An 18,810-nucleotide genomic window follows, 5' to 3' on the forward strand; every position below is an offset into this window, starting at 1 on the left:
TTTCCTCTTGTTTAATGTGATAATTGGTGCATTCGGTCTTTATCTGGTGGCATAAATTTTTCTATCGGCTTTTGAAATTGGCAACGTGACCAGATTTGTTTTTCCCCCAGAGTGATTTCTTTTTGGATTGAAGTTTCCTTATTGTTAATCTGTTTTGTTTTTTTTTTGATGCGGGGAGTTGTTATTGGTACATATAGTTTGATGAATCTTTTGACTTCAAGTAAAAATATGTTGTAATGGTCTTCAACAGTATTGCATCCAGTGAATAGAGATTGTCAATCAAGGGATGAGAGTTCGTTGTCTTTAAGATCATAGTTGCCTTTTTTGAAGTTATAATTGGAGATTACATAATTGTGTTGATTTTTGTGTGGATGTATGTTGAGACAAAAGTCAATCATATAGTGGTCAGTGTTGGAAAAGGGTTCTTTAGTTTGTATTCCGTAAATTAAATTCAAACTATTGCAGAAGATGAGATCGAGGCAGTTGTTTAGTCTAGTGTTGTTGGATACTAGCTGTTCCAGATTTGTAACAGCATTGTAAAAGGTTGCATGTATCGTTTCAGTTGTACATTCATTTAGGGTCCAGTCAATATGAGGTAAATTGAAGTCACGAAGAAAGATAAAAGCATGTGGGCAGGATGTTGCCCATGTTAGTAGTGAATTTAGCTTGTTTACATGGCCGATGTCATAATCAGGTGCTCTGTAACATAGTAAGAATTGAAATGTGATATTTAAGGATAGTTCACAGATGATGGTCTCAGGAAGAGCAAACTCTTGGGTAACTTGGATGTTTTTTAGATGTAAGGACTTTTTTTTTAGAAGATAGCAACACCACCTCCTCTACGAATTTCACGATCTGATCGATAAACATGATAGTTTCTTACTGTGGTAATGGAGTCAGGGAGAGATGTGTTGAGCCATGTTTCACAGACAAATATGATGTCAAATTTAGTTATAATTGTTTGATAACACTTTCATCTCTTCATTTTTCCAGTACTATGCAAACACAATTCTTGCTGCCATTAATACATGTAAAATTAAGTATTTATTCTCTTTATTATATTATTATGGCAATATACTTAACAAAAATATTTCTGTTTCAAATCTATATATTACTTTATCATTTTTTCTAACCAAGTATCTATTTTACTCCAGTATTTTTTTTTTGCCTTTGGGCAGATTACCATATATGGTAATATGAACCTGGTATCTGATTACACTTCCAACATTTAGCTGATAAATTTTCATACATCTTTTCTAGTCTTGCTAGTGGTAGATGCCACCTATAAAACATTTTGGATAGAGTTCAAGTTCTATTGCATAGCCAAAATTTGCTTCCATTTTAATGTTCAATAGATAGCTTTACATTTTTTATTATATTTTCATCTGTCCCTAGTAATATCTGGTCTAGTTCCATTGGTTCCTAATAATACATTCTTGCATCTTTTTCATATCTTGTTTGTATTTGCATATGTGTCCACCATGCTAAATCAATCCATTGATTGGTCAGTTCTAGTTTAGATTTGAGTTCCCTTTGTCATTCAAAATGCCCTTATACCTTGTAATTTTTTCCATATTAATTGTATTCGCATGTGTCAGTGCCTCCATCATGGAGAGCCAGATTGCTATTTTCATATTATCTTTCTTTGATTTTTCCCCATACCAACAATAATGCATTCCTAACAAAATGTTTTTGAAACTATCCATGTATTTTATTTTTCCCATATCATAGAAAAACATGCCACCCCAATTGGAAATCATGTCACTCCAAATGTCATAATATTTCATATCTCAGATTTACCCATTCTTTCATACAGACAAGTGCAGTGGCCTGGTAATATAGCTCTCAATCTGGCAACCCAAAGCCCCTTGTGTTTGGTATCTTGAAGAAATTTCAATCTTATTCTTGCTTTTTTCCCTTGTCAAACATATTTTAATATGATTTTATTTAGTTCTTCAAAGAATCCCCCCCCCCCAATTATATTGGAATTGTTTGAAATAAGAATAACAGTCTGGGCAAAATACAATTTCTCAACTACAAAACTACCAGATCTCAATTGTTTAAAGAAAGTAACGTCCTCATATAATGTGGAACACATGTAGAAATGTAGAAATTTCCTGGATAAAGCAGAGGGTAGGTTTCATAACCAGGAAGATTATTTCATATGTTTATGCAGCCTAGAACTGTGTTGGCTTTTTTGGCAGCTGCAGCACACTGCTGGCTCCCATTTAAATGATTGTCCAATAGGACTCCAAGATCCCTCTCACAGTTATTACTATTGAGCAAGGTACCACATATATTGTACCTGTGCATTTTCTTTTTCTTGCCTAAATGTAGAACCTTACCTTTTTTCACTATTGAATTTCATTTTGTTAGATAGCATCCAATGTTCAAGTCTGTCAGGATCCATTGTATCCTAAGCCTATCTTCTGGAGTGTTGGCTATTCCTACTAGCTTGGTGTCACCTGGAAATATAATGAATTCCCCATCTAGCCCCTCATCCAAATCATTGATTAAGATGTTGAAGAGTACTGGGCCCAAAAAAGAGCCTTGGGGTAACCCTGCATATTTCCCTCCATGTAGATGCAGTTCCATTGAGGACTACTCTTTGAGTGCAGTTGGTCAGCCAGTTCCAGATTCCATCTGGTGATCTGGTGAATCTATCTGGGGATGATGTTGTATAACCCACATTTTTCTATTTTATCAAATAGTAGGTTATGCTCTACTTTATCAAATGTCTTACTGAAGTCCAAGTAAATTATATTGACAATATTCCTCTGGTTGACTAATTTTGTCACTTTGTCAAAGAATGCAATAAGATTTGTCTGGCATGATCTGTTTTTGACAAACCCACGTTGGCTTTTGGTCATTACTTTGCTTGCTTCTGGGTGTGTGCTGATTCATTGCTTTACTATCTTTTTCAGAATCTACCCTGGTACTGAGGTCAGGCTGATGGGTCTTAGTTTTCTAGATCTATTTTTTTCCTTTTTTGAGATGGGAACTACATCAGCTCTTTTCCAGTTTTCAGATAGTTCCTCAGTGATCCAGGATCTTTGAAAGTTATAGTTCAGTGGTTCTGAGATCATGGCAAATTCCATTGAAGACATTGGGGTTTTGTTTGTTTCTTTGTTCTTCCTCTATTTCATCATCCATAAATTAAGTTCATGGCTCCAAAGCAATACAGGTTGCAGAATGGTTACTATAAGAAAGTTGAATAATTTATAATTATTGGTGTACAGGTAACTCTCTGCTGATGACCACAATTGACCCCAAAATTTTTGTTGTTAATGAAATATTTGTTAAGTGAGTTTTGCCCCATTTTATGATTTTTCTTCCCATAGTGGTTAAATGAATCACTGCAGTTAATAAATTGTTCTGATCTAGGTTTCCCCAACAGCACAAAGCTGACTCCTCATCCTGATAAATCCCTTTTATTTAGTTTACAGTGAATTCCTCTCCATCAAAGTCCCAGCCAATAATCTTTCAAGATATTTGAATTGATTTTATCAGGTTTTGAGAGTTGCCAAGCTGATATCTTTCAGATATACAGTAGCAGACAATACTAGGCAAGAATGAAGGAACAGATCTTCACCCAAATGAACTCCGGCAAAACCCCACTCCCCTTTCACTTCTTTTTTATTCCCTTTGGGGAAGGGCCATTCATCATCCACCGGTGGCTTTACTCCCAAGTCAACCCTTGTACATTAGCTGTTCCTTTCTTCTGGCAGCTCTGTGCATGCACATACTGGGAACAGACTCCAGCTCTTCTTCTTCCTCATTGATGTCTGACTCTGAAGGCAGCTTATAAGTGTCAGATGGCCCTGGCCCCATCTCTGCCTCTGATGCAGAGCACTCATCAGAGCCTTCCCCAGACATCAGGTCTGGTTCATGTTCTACCCTAACCTCCTCACTGTCTGAATCTGCTGTCAGCTCTGCCACAACGTAAATTAGTAACCTGGTTGTTAAGTGAATCTGGCTTCCCCATTGACTGTGCTTGCCAGAATGTTGCAAGAAGTGATGAGATGAACCTGGGACAAGGCAACAGTTAGAAATATGAATCAATTGCCAAGCATCTGAATTTTAATCACATGATCATATGGATGCTGGAAAGGTCATAACTGTAAAAAGTGGTCATAAGTGACATTTTTCAGTGCCATTGCAACTTTGGATGGTCACCAAATGAACTGATGAAAGTTGAGGACTACCTGTATATAATATAATGCATTATATGACAGTAGTCACAGAGATTATTCAAATGTGTTCTCTCAAAGAATTGGCCTATTCATTTTATACCTCTGGGTGCATAATTTAAAAAATCTTTGGAAGTATCCTCTTTTCCATCAGCTATTAAAGCACAAAGTTGGATAATGGTCATATTAATGTGTTGTTCAGGAAGTGTACCCAAATATTGCTATCTTATTTTCCCTTTCCAAAAACCATAGAATCAGATTCCTTTGTGGTAATCAAGTTTTTTAAAATGATCCATTTGGTGATCTTCTTAATTTATTATTGCTGAACTTTTTCTTTGCATAATTGTAGATTTTTTTGTGTTTTCTATATTTCCTTTTTTATTGTATGCATCTTGGAATTATATTAATATTGTAAAAAGAAAAAGATAATGTGCAAAAAAGGAGAAAAAAGAAAACAAAAAGAATGGAAAGAAAGAAAAAGAAAAAAAAATTAAAGAGAAGGATTTGCTAATTTCTGGTGGCCTAGCTACATCACGGTGACAGCAGCCTGTCTTTGACAGCTGTAAATATGTCATCAAGGAACTGTCTTTTTAAAGATTACTTCTCAAAATCACCCATTGTTCCTGAAAGCATGTCCCCCATAATGCAGAAATAGGCACCAAAATTATTTTATTTATCAATATATCCAAGCAAGATATAATTAACAAACAACTGTCTAGCAGTTAATTAAGTTATAATTAAATTGTAGTTTACATTGTTCACATCTATTTATTACTTATACAAGAGAAAAGAAATACCAGAAGGTAATGTGTCACATAATCACATAGAGTTAACTTGTCTTCCTAGATGTTAAGAGTGTGGAGCTGCATCATGGAGATCTAGACTATACTGTGAAGATAAAGGTTTATTCTCCTAGCCTGTGGGTTGGTTTGTTAGTCTTGTGTTGGGTTTTGCAATAAGGAGATTTCTCCTTATTGCAAGACCCATCACATGACTCAAAGATGACTCACAGCTGACCCATCACAAGCCCTGCCTCAAGACCTTCACTTGACATCCACACCTGAAGCAATTTTCAACAAAATATTGATACCCCTAAACTGAAGATATTACCTAGCCTGGTAATGAAATGTTCGGGAACTAACTCACAAGCTCAAAGAATAAACCTTTACCCTCATTTTACATCTGACTACAGATATTTGCCCACTAATGCAAATCTAGATTATAGTCTACAGTAGCTTGGCTAAGCCCACAAATTTCTCTAAAATTTATATCTTTTTTTGAATAAGCTGTTCTCGATTTTTCAATTCTGGTTTTACCACAATAATATAGCATTTAGGGGGAAAATACAACTGAGTAACCCAGCGCTAGAGGCCAAGATGGAGAAGATCTCCACAGCCACCATGTATTTTCCTTTGGTGCACAAATAGTTGGGATGAATGACAACCAAATGCTGCAAAACACCAGCATGCTGAAGGTGATGAACTTGGCTTCATTAAAACTGTCTGGCAACTTCCTGGCTAGAAAGGCCACAGTGAAACAAGTAATAGCCAGAAAACCCAAGTAGCCTAAAATGCAATAAAACATGGTAACTGAGCCTTCATTACATAAAACAATGACTTCCATAGTCATTGAGTGAACATCCACATCAGGGAATGGGGGGGGGGGAATTGCCAACCACAGAATACAAATTCCTGCTTCAGATATGGAGCAGATGAACATAATGGAATAAGCCAGTCTTTTCCCCACCCATTTCCTCATCATGGATGCTGGTTTGGTAGCCATGAAAGCCAAAACTACTGATATTGTTTTTGCCAGAATGCTAGAAAGGGAGACAGAAAAGACAAAACTGAAAGTGGTCTGGCGAAGAAAGCAAGTTGCTTGCTTAGGTCTTCCAATAAACAACAAGGGATAGAGGAAACAGAAGAGGAGGGAGATGAGAAGAACGTAGGAGAGACTTTGATTGTTGGCTTTCACAATGGCCATATCATGGTACTTCAGGAAGATGCCTAGCACCAGAGCTGTGATCAGAGAAAGTGAAAGTGCTGAGAAAGTTGCAGTAATAACCAAAGGATCTTCAAAAGTGAGAAAGTTTGGAATTTTAGGAAGGCATTGATCCTACAATTTGTTTGGATAGTGATGCTCTGGACATCTGAGATATGTTTCTGAATCTGAAATCAATGAACATAAATTTACTCAAAAGGAATCACAATTCAAATCTCTGGTGTAACATGCTCACAGAAACCAGATGCATATTCATATAGTTAATGTAATGTAGCAAAGTATTCTTATATTAAATGGCTCTGAAAATTGCCCTATTATTTGTAGGTATTATTTTTATTTATTTCCTGTCTGGAGTATATGGGTAAATTGTGATTTGTCTGTCATCCCTTTGCTTTTGAACGTGTTACAGATCCATAAACCATCCACCATGGTTTAGGAACAAATCCTTTAGATTAGCCAGGAAGTTTCTTCAAATAGTTTTCTAGTAGCTGTTGGCAATTGTTGCTTTTGTTCATGTAAAACAGCTTGAAATGGACAAACAGTTGCTTTGCTTGGGGCTCATAAAAGCAATTTTCAATTAATTATACAATCAATCCAGGGATGGGATGCTACTGGTTTGGCCTGGTTCTATAGAACCGGTAGCTCTGAAGAGCAGCAGACACTGAACCAGTTCGGTGTCTGCTCCTCTGCTTGGCCCAGCTGCCTGCCCAGGCTCTTGGCTGTCCTTTTTCCCCTGCTTCTTCAACCTCAGCTGCTTTACACAGCACAGCTGAGGTTGAAAAAGTAGGAAAGAAGACAAGTTTGAAATTCTGTGCAACCACGCACAGCACTTGTCAGCGGTCTGGGTGGCACAGCTTAGGATTTTTGGAAATAGTTTACACATACACGCAAAATGCTCTCTCACCATGGGTGGGATTTTACCTGCTGGAGAACTTTTGAATCTTCACCCATGTCTCCTTTTAGCTGATAAGATTGTGTTTATTACTCTCTCTCCTTATTTATTCTTTCTTGATTCTAAACTATTAAATTCACAGTCTCTAGATTATTTTGTTCAATTATTTTCCAGATTAGAAGATAAGATGTTATTAAATGAACTGTTGTGAAATATTATTTGTGAAGTTCATTTAACTTAAAATGAGTGATTCTAATAGTCAAATGCTAATGGAGAAATATTGGAAGATCAACAATTGTGTTCCCTAACTAATTAAATATTTATAAAGGAAAAGTTGCATTCTCGATCATTTAATTTTTAAAAATATTTTATACACATACTGAATCTGGAGAATAGTTTTTTACATTTTTTCTTGAACCACTTGCTATAACTTTGCACAATGTATCCAACCCTCTTGGCTTGAGAACATCCCATCTGGACACAGAACACAATCATAGCAGCAAAATTTCTTTTCCCTCCTTCTTTTTCTTACAGTAGCCAGGATGGCACTTTTCATTACACAGGGCAAGAGGTGGTACCTATTGAAAAATATAGAAATAGTTCTAGTATTAAGGAAATCCTTGCAGGACCCACCTCACATTTGATGCTTCACTCAATGTATTTGGAGGAATCATCTATGATATGTTTCCAGAATAGGAAACTGTATCTCTTTATTTTCATACTTAGAGTGATGGATGTTTCAACTAAGATAGCACAAAATAAAATAACCCATTGATGTAATTATTTTAGCCAGGTTCTTAAGACACACATGGACATCTAATTATTACTCTTACTTGCATATGTTTAATTGAAGCGACCCAGTGTGTTTACACAAAGGAGCTTTTCCAATAAGCAACTGGAATTGACTGATGTTTTCCTTGAAAATGTTTCTCTTCTACTCCAAAGAAGTTTCCCCAGGATAAGAAGCTAAATGTTTTCAAGGCAAAAAACCTGCCTTTGGGAAAAGCACCTTTGGGACCACAATGACCTGGATGATTGAGAATTTCTATAGACATTCAGTGAGTTTACACAATATGATAAATTAAACCAAAATGGGGTTCTGCCTGTTCTGGAACATGCTTATTATATTGGCAAGTTTCATGAAATAGGCTATTGCATTAAGTGATTATATTGGTTCATCCGTTTGGGCATAATATATGAATTCAGGAATTAAGATTGTTAATCCCAGTTTGGAATGGATTGTCTTCTGTGTACTCAGAGAATACATGTTTCGGCTTATCTAGTTTTCTAGTTTCTTTGTAGAAGGAACTTTCTGTGGGGTAAAAAGGTCTTCTCTGGACCACAAATCATTGTTCTGATCTACTAGAATCATCGGAAGTGAATACTGTTGTTTCAAAAACATGACTGTTATTTTCTCACCTGAGTGAAATCTCTCTCCCATTCAATTTTTCCCTCATCAATAGTAAATGCCTGGTGAGGATCCAAACCTTCCAATTTGGACCTTGATATAGGAATTATTAGAAAAAGTGACCAAGTTTGTAATATCAAATCCACCTGCCAATTCTCCATGTTCATTAAACGTGATTTCATCTCCAGCACTATTGTTGAATGAAATCCTCTGAAGAAATGAATGAAGTTGCATAAGAAGGAAAAAATAATGTAACAGGCTATAAAGGATTGCAATGTCTTTTCTCTCCCCTGTTTGAAATGCCTCCTGTTTGAAAGGCAAATCACACAACGCATAGACGATGCTCATTCTGTCAAGGACCTAGGAGTACTCATCTCAAATGATCTAGGCTCCAGAGCTCATTGTAACAGCATTGCCAAAAAGGCATTAAGAGTTGTTAACCTTATTTTGCAAAGCTTCTTCTTTGGTAACATTTAATTGCTAACCAGGGCATACAAAACCTTTGCCAGACCAACTCTTGAATACAGCTCATCTGCCTGGAACCCACATTGTACATTGGACATAAACATGATTGAGTGGGTTCAAAGGTATTTCTTGAGAGGAGCACTCCACTCCCCTACCCACAATAGAATTCCCTATGCCTCCAGGCTTGAAATCTTGGGCTTGGACAATCTGGAACTGTGCTGCCTGTGGTCTGATCTAAGCATCGTTCACAAAATTGTCTGCTATAACATCTTGCCCATCGAGAACTTCTTCAGCTTCAATCACAATAATACACAGGCAAACAACCAATACAAACTTAAGGTAAACTGCTTCAAACTCGATTGCAGAAAATACGACTTCAGCAACAGAGTGGTCAACGTCTGGAATGCCCTGCCCAACTCCATTGTTATAGCCTCAACCCCATCACAGCTTCAACCTCAAACTATCTACCATGGACCTTACCCCATTCCTAAGAGGTCCTTAAAGAGGGTGTGCATAAGTGCACCAGCGTGCCTACTGATCCTGTCTTACTGTTCCCATTTATCTGTATTTACTTCCTTTGTTCATGTTTATGTTCATACCTGTACTTGTTATCCTTACAAGTTTGACAAATAAATAAATAAATAAACAAGGCAATGATTGAAATAGCAAATGTTTACTTGGATTCTATTCTTTTCTTTAAATTACAAAACTGTACCTCACTTATTTTGGCTATGTCCTAAGGCTGAATTCACTGTAGAAACCAATTGTGTTTGGAAGAATTAGCAATAAAAACTGATACCAGCCTGAGTATAGACAAATTCGAAGAAGTAGCGCAAGATTGGAAAATGTGGAGAGACTTGACCCATAGAGTCATAGACCCATAGACTCATGGAAACTTGGATACGTCTGAATGGATAACATCATCATTATTTTCTTTAAATGATTAAGTATAACATTATGGCAGTGATTTAGGAATTACTCTAATTAGGAAAGTTCAGATGGGAAGGTATGTGCATGAGATATTTCCTTAATTTAAACATACACTCTTCCTTTGTATGTGATCATACATTTCTATAAACAAGAGTGTCATAGAAAAGAGATGAACCTCATCTAAATAACAACAGCAACAACACCAATCATCATCATCATCATCATCATCATCATTATCATCATCATTATTATTATTGTACACAAAAATGACAGTATACACAGCAGACGAGATAACCATGCTTGGTTTTGTATCACAAATCACTAGTCAAACACTTCCCAAATGTTTAGGACTTCATGATGTATCAGAGGATTATGCGAGCAGATCCCAGTAAGGTGGCCTTCTGCAGCTGACCAATGGTGATCAGCTGACCAATTGTTTTTAAGTTCTTGTTTGTGTCTTTAGGCACAGCACCCAATGTGCCGAGTACCACTGGAACCACCTGCACTGGTTTATGCCAGAGTCTCTGCTGTTTGATTCTCAAGTCCTGATATCTGGTGACTTTTTAAAGTTGTTTCTTGTCGATTCTGCTGTCACTAGGTATGGCAATGTCAACGATCCACACTTTTTTCTTCTCCACAATCGTGATATCTGGGGTATTGTGTTCCAAAACTTTATCAGTCTGCATTTGGAAGTTTCACAGTAGTTTTGCATGCTCATTTTTTACCACTTTTTCAGGCTTATGATCCTACCAGTTCTTTGCTACAGGCAGATGGTAGTCGTGACACAAGTACCAATGGACCATCTGAGTGACTGTGTTGTGACATTGTTTGTAGTCAGTCTGAGCTATTGTCTTGCAACAGCTCAGTATATGATCAATGGCTTCATCCGCTTCTTTGCAGAGTCTGCATTTGGGGTCTTCAGCAGATTTTTCTATTCTGCCTTTGATTACATTTGTTCTGATGGCTTGTTTTTGGGCTGCAAGAATCAGGCCTTCTGTTTCTTTCTTCAGTGTTCTGTTGGTCAGCCATAACCAGATCTCTTTCTTAACTACTTTTCCTTGGATCTTTTCAAGAAACTGTCCATGCAGTGCTTTGTTACACCAACTGTCAGCCCGAGTTTGCATCACTGTTTTCCTGTACTTATTTTTGCTTTGCTGCACTTTGAGCAGCTTCCTCTTGTTGACTTCAACACTGTCTTTCACATAATCTGCCAGAGCATACTTCTCTTCTTCGACTGTCTGCTTCACTTGCAAAAGTCCTCTGCTGCCTGCTTTTCTGGGCAAATATAGCCTGTCGACGTCATTACGTGGGTGTAGCGCATAGTGTACGGTCATCAGTTTTCTTGTTTTCCTATCCAGGCTTTCCAGCTGTGCCTGTGTCCAGTTTATGATCCAAGCAGTATATCTGGTGATGGGTATGGCCCAAGTATTTATAGCCTTGATGGTGTTACTGCCATTCAGTTTGCTTTTTAGGAGTTTTCTGACCCTTTGTATGTATTCTTTGCTGACCACATTTTTCACTTGCCCATGCTTGATATTGTCCAGATGCAGTATGCCCAGGTATTTGTAGGCTTCAGGTTGGTGGCACTTGATGGTTTGTCCATTGGGCATTTCAATCCCATCACTTTCTATGATGTCCCCTTCCTTCAGTGCTACTATGGCACATTTGTCCAGGCCAAACTCTATACCGATGCCAGTGCTGAAAATTTGAACTGTATTGGTCAGTGACTGGATTTCAATTTCTGATTTTCCATATAACCTCAGATCATCCATGTACAGCAGGTGAGAGAATTTATGTGAATTTTTAGCAGTTTGATAACCCAGTTTTTAGCAGTTTGATAAAATTGTTGACAGGGAGGTCATGGTGATGATGAACAGCAGAGATGATAAAGAATCACCCTGGAAAATCCCTCTTTTGATGTTGACCAGTCTGTAGCTTTTACTTTCAATAAACAGTTCTGTTTTCCAGTGCTTCATCACATTTGCAGTGAATTACCAATGCACTTGCATATTCTGATGACATCCAGGCACTTGATGATCCAGCTGTGCGGTAGTGAATCAAATGCTTTCTTGTAGTCAATCCAAGTTGTATGCAGATTTGTTCTTCAGCTTTTGCAGTTCTCTAAAATCATTTTGTCGATCAGGAGCTGATCTTTTGTGCTTCTGCTTCCTGGTTTGTTTCCTTTCTGCTCTACTGGCAAGATGTTATTTGCTTCTAGGTAGTCCTGGGTCCTGTGAAGTATGATGCTGGTCAGCAGCTTGAACATGTAGGCACATTATTGGCCTGTAATTTGCAGGTGTTACCCCTTTTGCTGGATCCTTCTGTATCAAGTAGGTTTTTCCAGCTGTTAACCATTCACTGATGTTTCCTGTCTGCAGCATCTCATTGAATTGTTCAGCCATTTTTCCCTGCAGGCTGGAGAGGTATTTCAGCCAAAACCCATGCAGTTGATCATTGCCAGGTGATGTCCAGTTCTTGACTTTTTTCACTCTGTTGATTATCATTTCAGTAGTTATTTCCAGTTGGTCCATTTTGTTCTTGGAGAATTTCATCTCAAAGTCTCTGATCCATCCAGCATTTTTGTTGTAACATTTCTCAGTCTTTCACAGGTCTTTCCAAAACTGAGTAGTTGCCGTTTTCTCAGATTTTTCAATTTTCGTATCCCCTGTTTGATTTGAACTCTGATAGAATCATTTTATTTTTATTTATTCACTTTTATTTATTTATTTTTGTCAATTGCTTACAAGATAATAGGTATAAGTAAAAAGATAGTTATGAATATATGGATACATATATGAAAATAAAATAAAAGAAACAATAGGACAGGGGTGGTAGGCACATTGGTGCACTTATGCAACCCCCCTACAGGCCACTTAGGAAAGGGGTGAGGTCAATAGCAGACAGTCTGAAAAAGAAGGCGGAGCCTACTCGCTGATGGACCGTAGATCACAACTCTCTGCGGCTATGGTCCGTGCTCTTTCGTTGGAGAGCCCCAATCATTACGATTAGGGGCTGAAGCTGCCTTAGAGGGGTGGCGAAGTAAGGGGAAGCCACAAGCCAGGTTGAGGGGAGCTGCATCTCCCCCCCTGGGCTTGGTCTTTTTCCCCCTGAAGATGACTGCAGTCGTGGTTTAAAATGGCCACCCTGAAGAGGAGGACTCAGCTGGATTAAGATTTGTGCAGGAGGGAAGAAAGAGGTGGATAACATCTGAACCAGGACAACTGGGCAATACAACTAAACAAAAGTACCCCAGGATTAAGGTAACATGGAATTTTTAAGAAAAGAAAAGTGAGCAGTGAAATTACAAAGGGACACGAAAAAAATAAGAAAATATTTTTGATAGCTAAGCGGGGCTTCGAACTGGGAAAGGAAGAAGCCGGAACTAAAGATTTAACTAAATTGGACTAAAATATTTTGGCAATAAACAGGCATAAAATAAAGCTGGACTTAAGATTGTCCAATAATAATAATAATAAAGTTTACAAATTGGAGACTGGTCTGTGCTGGAATATTGAGGTTCAAAAAACCCTAAACAAAAAATAGGGGGAAATAACACTAAAGAAATATTGAAACAAAGTAAGAATCTTAGAAAGTGAAAGCAGAACCAGAATAAATAAGAAAAGCAAGGAAAGACTGATTGTGGGATTGATTGATGTTTTTGGTATAGACCCTGGGCTGGAATAATTGAAATCTTTAGAAAATTGAAAGAAGAAAGAAGGAAAGTAAAAGTGGTTTTTTTGTGGACTTTAACGATCATAAAATACAAGAGTGTGTAATGATGATATCTCTTTGGGAATTAAAAATGGAACTTAAAAATATGAGAGAATTACTACAGGAAAGAGGCAAATCAGACATCGGACAGCTGGCAGGGAGAAACAAGGAGGGAGGAGAAAGCCCCGAGGCTCTTAGGAGCCAAAAGTTACCCTGAACGGCAGAGGAATGCTTCGGTTGTTGAGAGGAGAGAACAGGCTCCTTGACTGACACAAAGAAAGCCCCTCCATCCGAACTAAAAGGAGAATTGCCTGCATAGCTAAATCAAAATCAGTAAGTCAGCTAAGACAGAAGTGAAAAGAAAGGAAAGATCTTGTAACAGCATGCTTAGTCTTGGTTAGAAGCACTCAAATTTCTACAGTGGAATTTTCCTCGGAAAGTGGGACTCAAAGGAGGAAAATAACTGTGATTAACGATCTGGAGTGACTGTCAGATTTAGTAAAAAAAAAGGTATTGCAACTAGAAGTAACTTTAAAAGTAAAGGACAGATTGGATTAGTTAACCCAAATTTCTGGACTGTATTTTTTTAGTACTATTCAACTTGAAGAACTTTAGAAAACTATTGCAAAACAATCTTATTCAGAGACATACTGATTGTAGTTAAAGTGTTTTAATTCAGCGAGTTTTGCTCTCTTTCAAAAACCCAGCGTGCTTTGAACATCCTGTTACAGCCTTTTGTTTACAGAGCAATAACAGCAGCATTCAGAGCAATAAATTCCTCTTACCCAGTCTATCACAGCTGCTAAAGAAAGAGGTGGATAACATCTGAACCAGGACAACTGGGCAATACAACTAAACAAAAGTACCCCAGGATTAAGGTAACATGGAATTTTTAAGAAAAAAAAAGTGAGCAGCGAAATTACAAAGGGACACGAAAAAAATAAGAAAATATTTTTGATAGCTAAGCGGGGCTTCGAACTGGGAAAGGAAGAAGCCGGAACTAAAGATTTAACTAAATTGGACTAAAATATTTTGGCAATAAACAGGCATAAAATAAAGCTGGACTTAAGATTGTCCAAAAATAATAATAATAAAGTTTACAAATTGGAGACTGGTCTGTGCTGGAATATTGAGGTTCAAAAAACCCTAAACAAAAAATAGGGGAAAAAGGTGAAGACTTTGTATAATGGAGAGTGCCACCTTTTGAAAAAAACTTGAGCTCAAACAAAAGGGAAAGCATCCTGTTTCTGAATGAACTTGTGTGGATATAACACTAAAGAAATATTGAAACAAAGTAAGAATCTTAGAAAGTGAAAGCAGAACCAGAATAAATAAGAAAAGCAAGGAAAGACTGACTGTGGGATTGATTGATGTTTTTGGTATAGACCCTGGGCTGGAATAATTGAAAACTTTAGAAAATTGAAAGAAGAAAGAAGGAAAGTAAAAGTGGTTTTTTTGTGGACTTTAACGATCATAAAATACAAGAGTGTGTAATGATGATATCTCTTTGGGAATTAAAAATGGAACTTAAAAATATGAGAGAATTACTACAAGAAAGCGGCAAATCACTTTGCTCTGTGTTAAAAAAATGGAAATGGCGATTGAAGAACAAGAAGAAAGAACTTCAGAGGAGGAGGAGTTGACTCAAGGAGAAGACATTTTAAATAGACAATTAACACAAAGAACACTACAAAGAAGTGGGGAAAGAAGGAAGATTAAAAAGTTGAGATTTAAGAAGGCACTCAAAAGGGGGAATACCTGTGAAGTTGGGAAAGTCAGAAAGACCCAGCAGAAAGGGGGAAAGGAAGATATTAAGAAAGAGAGGAATATAAACTGGAATGAGAAAAGATATGGGGAAAAGAGTGGGAGGAGAAGCAGTAAGAAAGAGGTGCATTAAATAAAGAAATATGGAAATAGTAAAACATTGAAAGGAAATTGTTTTTTCAGAGATAATGGTTGATGAATTAAAAAGGGGATTCTGCAGGGTGACAAGGAGTAATAAGAATATTTCTGCAATTAAAAATATTTAGATACTGATAACTTTTATTAAAAATTTAGGGGGGGAAATATGCTGCTGAATGCAAATGAAAAGATGTAATTATTATTATTGTAACTTCTTAAAAATAATGGCTTTTTGGGAATCAAGATGAGGGAATAAAGGTATATTTAATCATTGAGGTGTCACACTCAAAGCAGTTTTTTTTTTAGTGTTAAAATTTGTATTAATCTAGAATTTATAAAAAGAATGCATAATGGAAAGGAAATATGAAGAACCAACTAAATTAATGTTAATATAGACTATTAAAAGCAAGGAGAGACATAGGTAACCTTTTTATCATTATCATTATCATGCAAAGACACATTGTTTATCTTTATTTTTAAAATAAATATTAAAGGATTATATTTGAAATAATTGAAATGAAAAAAAAAAGATGTTTCGATTGAGATTAAGGAAAGAGGCTAGAATTAATGTGTTTGTTTCTCTCCTTACTGAAAATTTGGAATGGAAAAGGTAATAATAGAATTAAGTATGCATATAAGAACGTATAATTGCTGTCATATTTGTATGTAAAGGTGATGACCCAGAAATATGTTGTCCACTAAAAAGAGATTTTTATTTTTAATGTGAAAAACTGAATAAAATTTGTTTAAAAAAAAAGTAGACAGTTTAAGGTTAAAGTTTTTGGGGTTTGGGGAAGAAACCACAGAGTCAGGTAGATTATTCCAGACATTGACCACTTCGTTGCTGAAGTCGTATTTCCTGCAATCAAGTTTGGTGCAATTAACCTTCAGTTTTTATCTATTGCTTGCTCTTGTGTTGTTATGGTTGAAGCTGAAGTATTCATTGACAGGTAGGACATTGCAATGTATGATTTTATATGCTATATTTAGACCAGACCGAAGACAGCGTAGTTGTAGGTTTTCTATGTGTAGAATTTCAAGTCTGGTGGCATAAGGAATTCTACAATGAGTAGAGAAGTGTAGAACTCTTCTTGTGAAATATTTCTGGACTTTCTCAACTGTGTTAATATCAGTTATGTAATGTGGGTTCCAGATTGATGAGCTGTATTCGCGTATTGGTCTAGCAAATATTTTGTATGCTCTAGTTATTAGTGTAATATTACCAGAGAAAAAGCTATGTAAGATTAGATTAATAACTCTTAACACCTTTTTGGCTATGTAGTTACAGTGGGCTCTAGCACTTAGGTTATTAGAGATGAGTGCTCCAAGATCCTTGACAGAGTTTGGATCATCAACAAGGTCTTGACTATTAAGCCTGTATTTTATTTTCTGATTATTTTTTTTTGCCAATATGTAGGACCGAGCATTTATTTATTGAGATTTGAAGTTGCCATTTGCTTGACCATTCTGATGCATAGTCATAGTCTTTTTGAAGGGTAGCAGTATTGTCTGTGGTATTGAATAGCTTTACATCATCAGCGAAGAGAATGCAGTTGCTCTTGATATGACCACAGAAGTAATTTATGTAGAGTATGAAAAGAGTTGGTCCTAGAACACTGCCTTGGGGGGACACCACTGTTGACAGGTACAGAATTTGATAGGACACTCCCAATTTTGACCATTTGTTGTCTGTTTGACAAGGATGCTTCTATCCAGTTATGCAGGTGTCTAGAGATACAATAAGATTTTAGTTTTAGGAGTAGTTTGTTGTGTACCACTGAATCAAAGGCTCTACAGAAGTCTATGTAGATTGCATCTATTGCTTTGCCCTGATCAAGTTGTGTAGTCCATATGTTTTTGCAGTGTAAGAATTGCAGATTGCAGGATAGTTTTTTTTTCTGAAACCATATTGTTTATTAGAGTGTAGGTTGTTTGTTTCTAAGTGGAGGATAATGGGTTGGTTAATAATTGATTCCATTACTTTACAGGTGATGCAGCATAAAGAGATTGGTCTGTAATTTTCAACTAGGCTGGGGTCTCCCTTTTTGAAGATGGGGTTGACCATGGCTTGTGACCATAGTTTTGGCAAGGAGCTGATCCTGAAAGATTTTTCAAAGATTATGCTTAGAGGTTCAGCTATGGCAGTGGATAGCTTTTTTAACAAGTAGGCACATATTTTGTCTAGTCCAATGGATATGAGATACAATCCCACCAATGAAGAAATCACCTGGTTCATACCTTTCATGTGTGATATAGAGAGGATCTTGTCTACTGCATGAAAAGGCATGTGCCTTGTTCCCCACATTGGGGAGAAAGAGGAAAAGAAACAGAACTAGCAACACTCCCATTCTGATGTCAATGTTTCCTCTGCACATTAAACCTTCCATTTCTCTCTACTACATTATTGCAACTGTTGGCTAGATTTCAATTTGAGTGACTAGATGACTGAGAGTTTTATTTCTCAGAGGATCTTGTATTCCCTCTATCAGAATAACTTGCCTTCAGGAGTTGTGGATGCTCTGTCACTGGAGGCTTTTAAGAAGAGCCTGAACAGTCACCTATCTGATATGGTATAGTGTCTCTTGCTTGAACTGGGGATTGGACTAAAGGACCTCCAATGCCCCTTCCAACTCTGATATTCTAGGTTCACTGTCCTTTCTGTTCCTCAAATTAAAAAAAACACACTTTGAGAGCTAACTGAGAACCAATATTTGAAATCTGATTTTTTCCTTATGAGAGAGAAACTGCCCAAAGTAACAAAGTATCTATTGACAAAATGCCAGGGTGAACATAAAACATTCAATTTAGTTGATTCCTCTTCTAGAAAGCCTTTGGAGATTTTAGCACTTAGGAATATTATAGTGATTTTGATAGTTATATGTCACTGTTGAAGCATTAGTTGCAAAAGTTATGTTGGGACTTGAAAACTGGCTGTTAAATACACTGATGAGTTCTGGAAGTCAGGAATGAGGAACAGAAGTAGTAAACAGTTCAATTAAAGAATGATGGAAGTTGACAGCTTCAAGTTTCCCCCTACCATTCCAAAGTAACAAAATAAAGACAAAAACCAAATCACCAGCTCAGAGATTGGCACTGACTCCTATGTTGCAATTGAAAAAAATAACGGAAAAAACAGCAAGGAGAAATTTGACTCAAAGACTGTTTGATCTTTATACATACATACATACATACATACATACATACAAACATACATACATACATACATACACACATGTATGACCATGTCTATCTATGTATGTATGTATGTATGTATGTATGTATGTATGTGTATAAAGATCAAACAATCTTTG

At 36.8% G+C, this 18,810-nt stretch overlaps 1 protein-coding gene across 1 annotated transcript; it reads right to left on the reverse strand.

The window, feature by feature from the left end:
* Nucleotides 1–5,522: 5,522 nt before the first annotated feature.
* LOC113452222 (vomeronasal type-2 receptor 26-like) lies at nucleotides 5,523–6,173 on the reverse strand. The gene has a single exon (XM_087916165.1). The coding sequence runs from the start codon at nucleotides 6,171–6,173 to the stop codon at nucleotides 5,523–5,525; it is 651 nt and encodes a 216-aa protein (XP_087772291.1).
* Between the last annotated feature and the right edge of the window lie 12,637 nt (nucleotides 6,174–18,810).

Source organism: Pseudonaja textilis, chromosome Z (assembly GCF_049901715.1).
Source record: "Pseudonaja textilis isolate UNSWEBS1 chromosome Z, rPseTex1.2, whole genome shotgun sequence".
Lineage (NCBI taxonomy): Eukaryota > Metazoa > Chordata > Lepidosauria > Squamata > Elapidae > Pseudonaja > Pseudonaja textilis.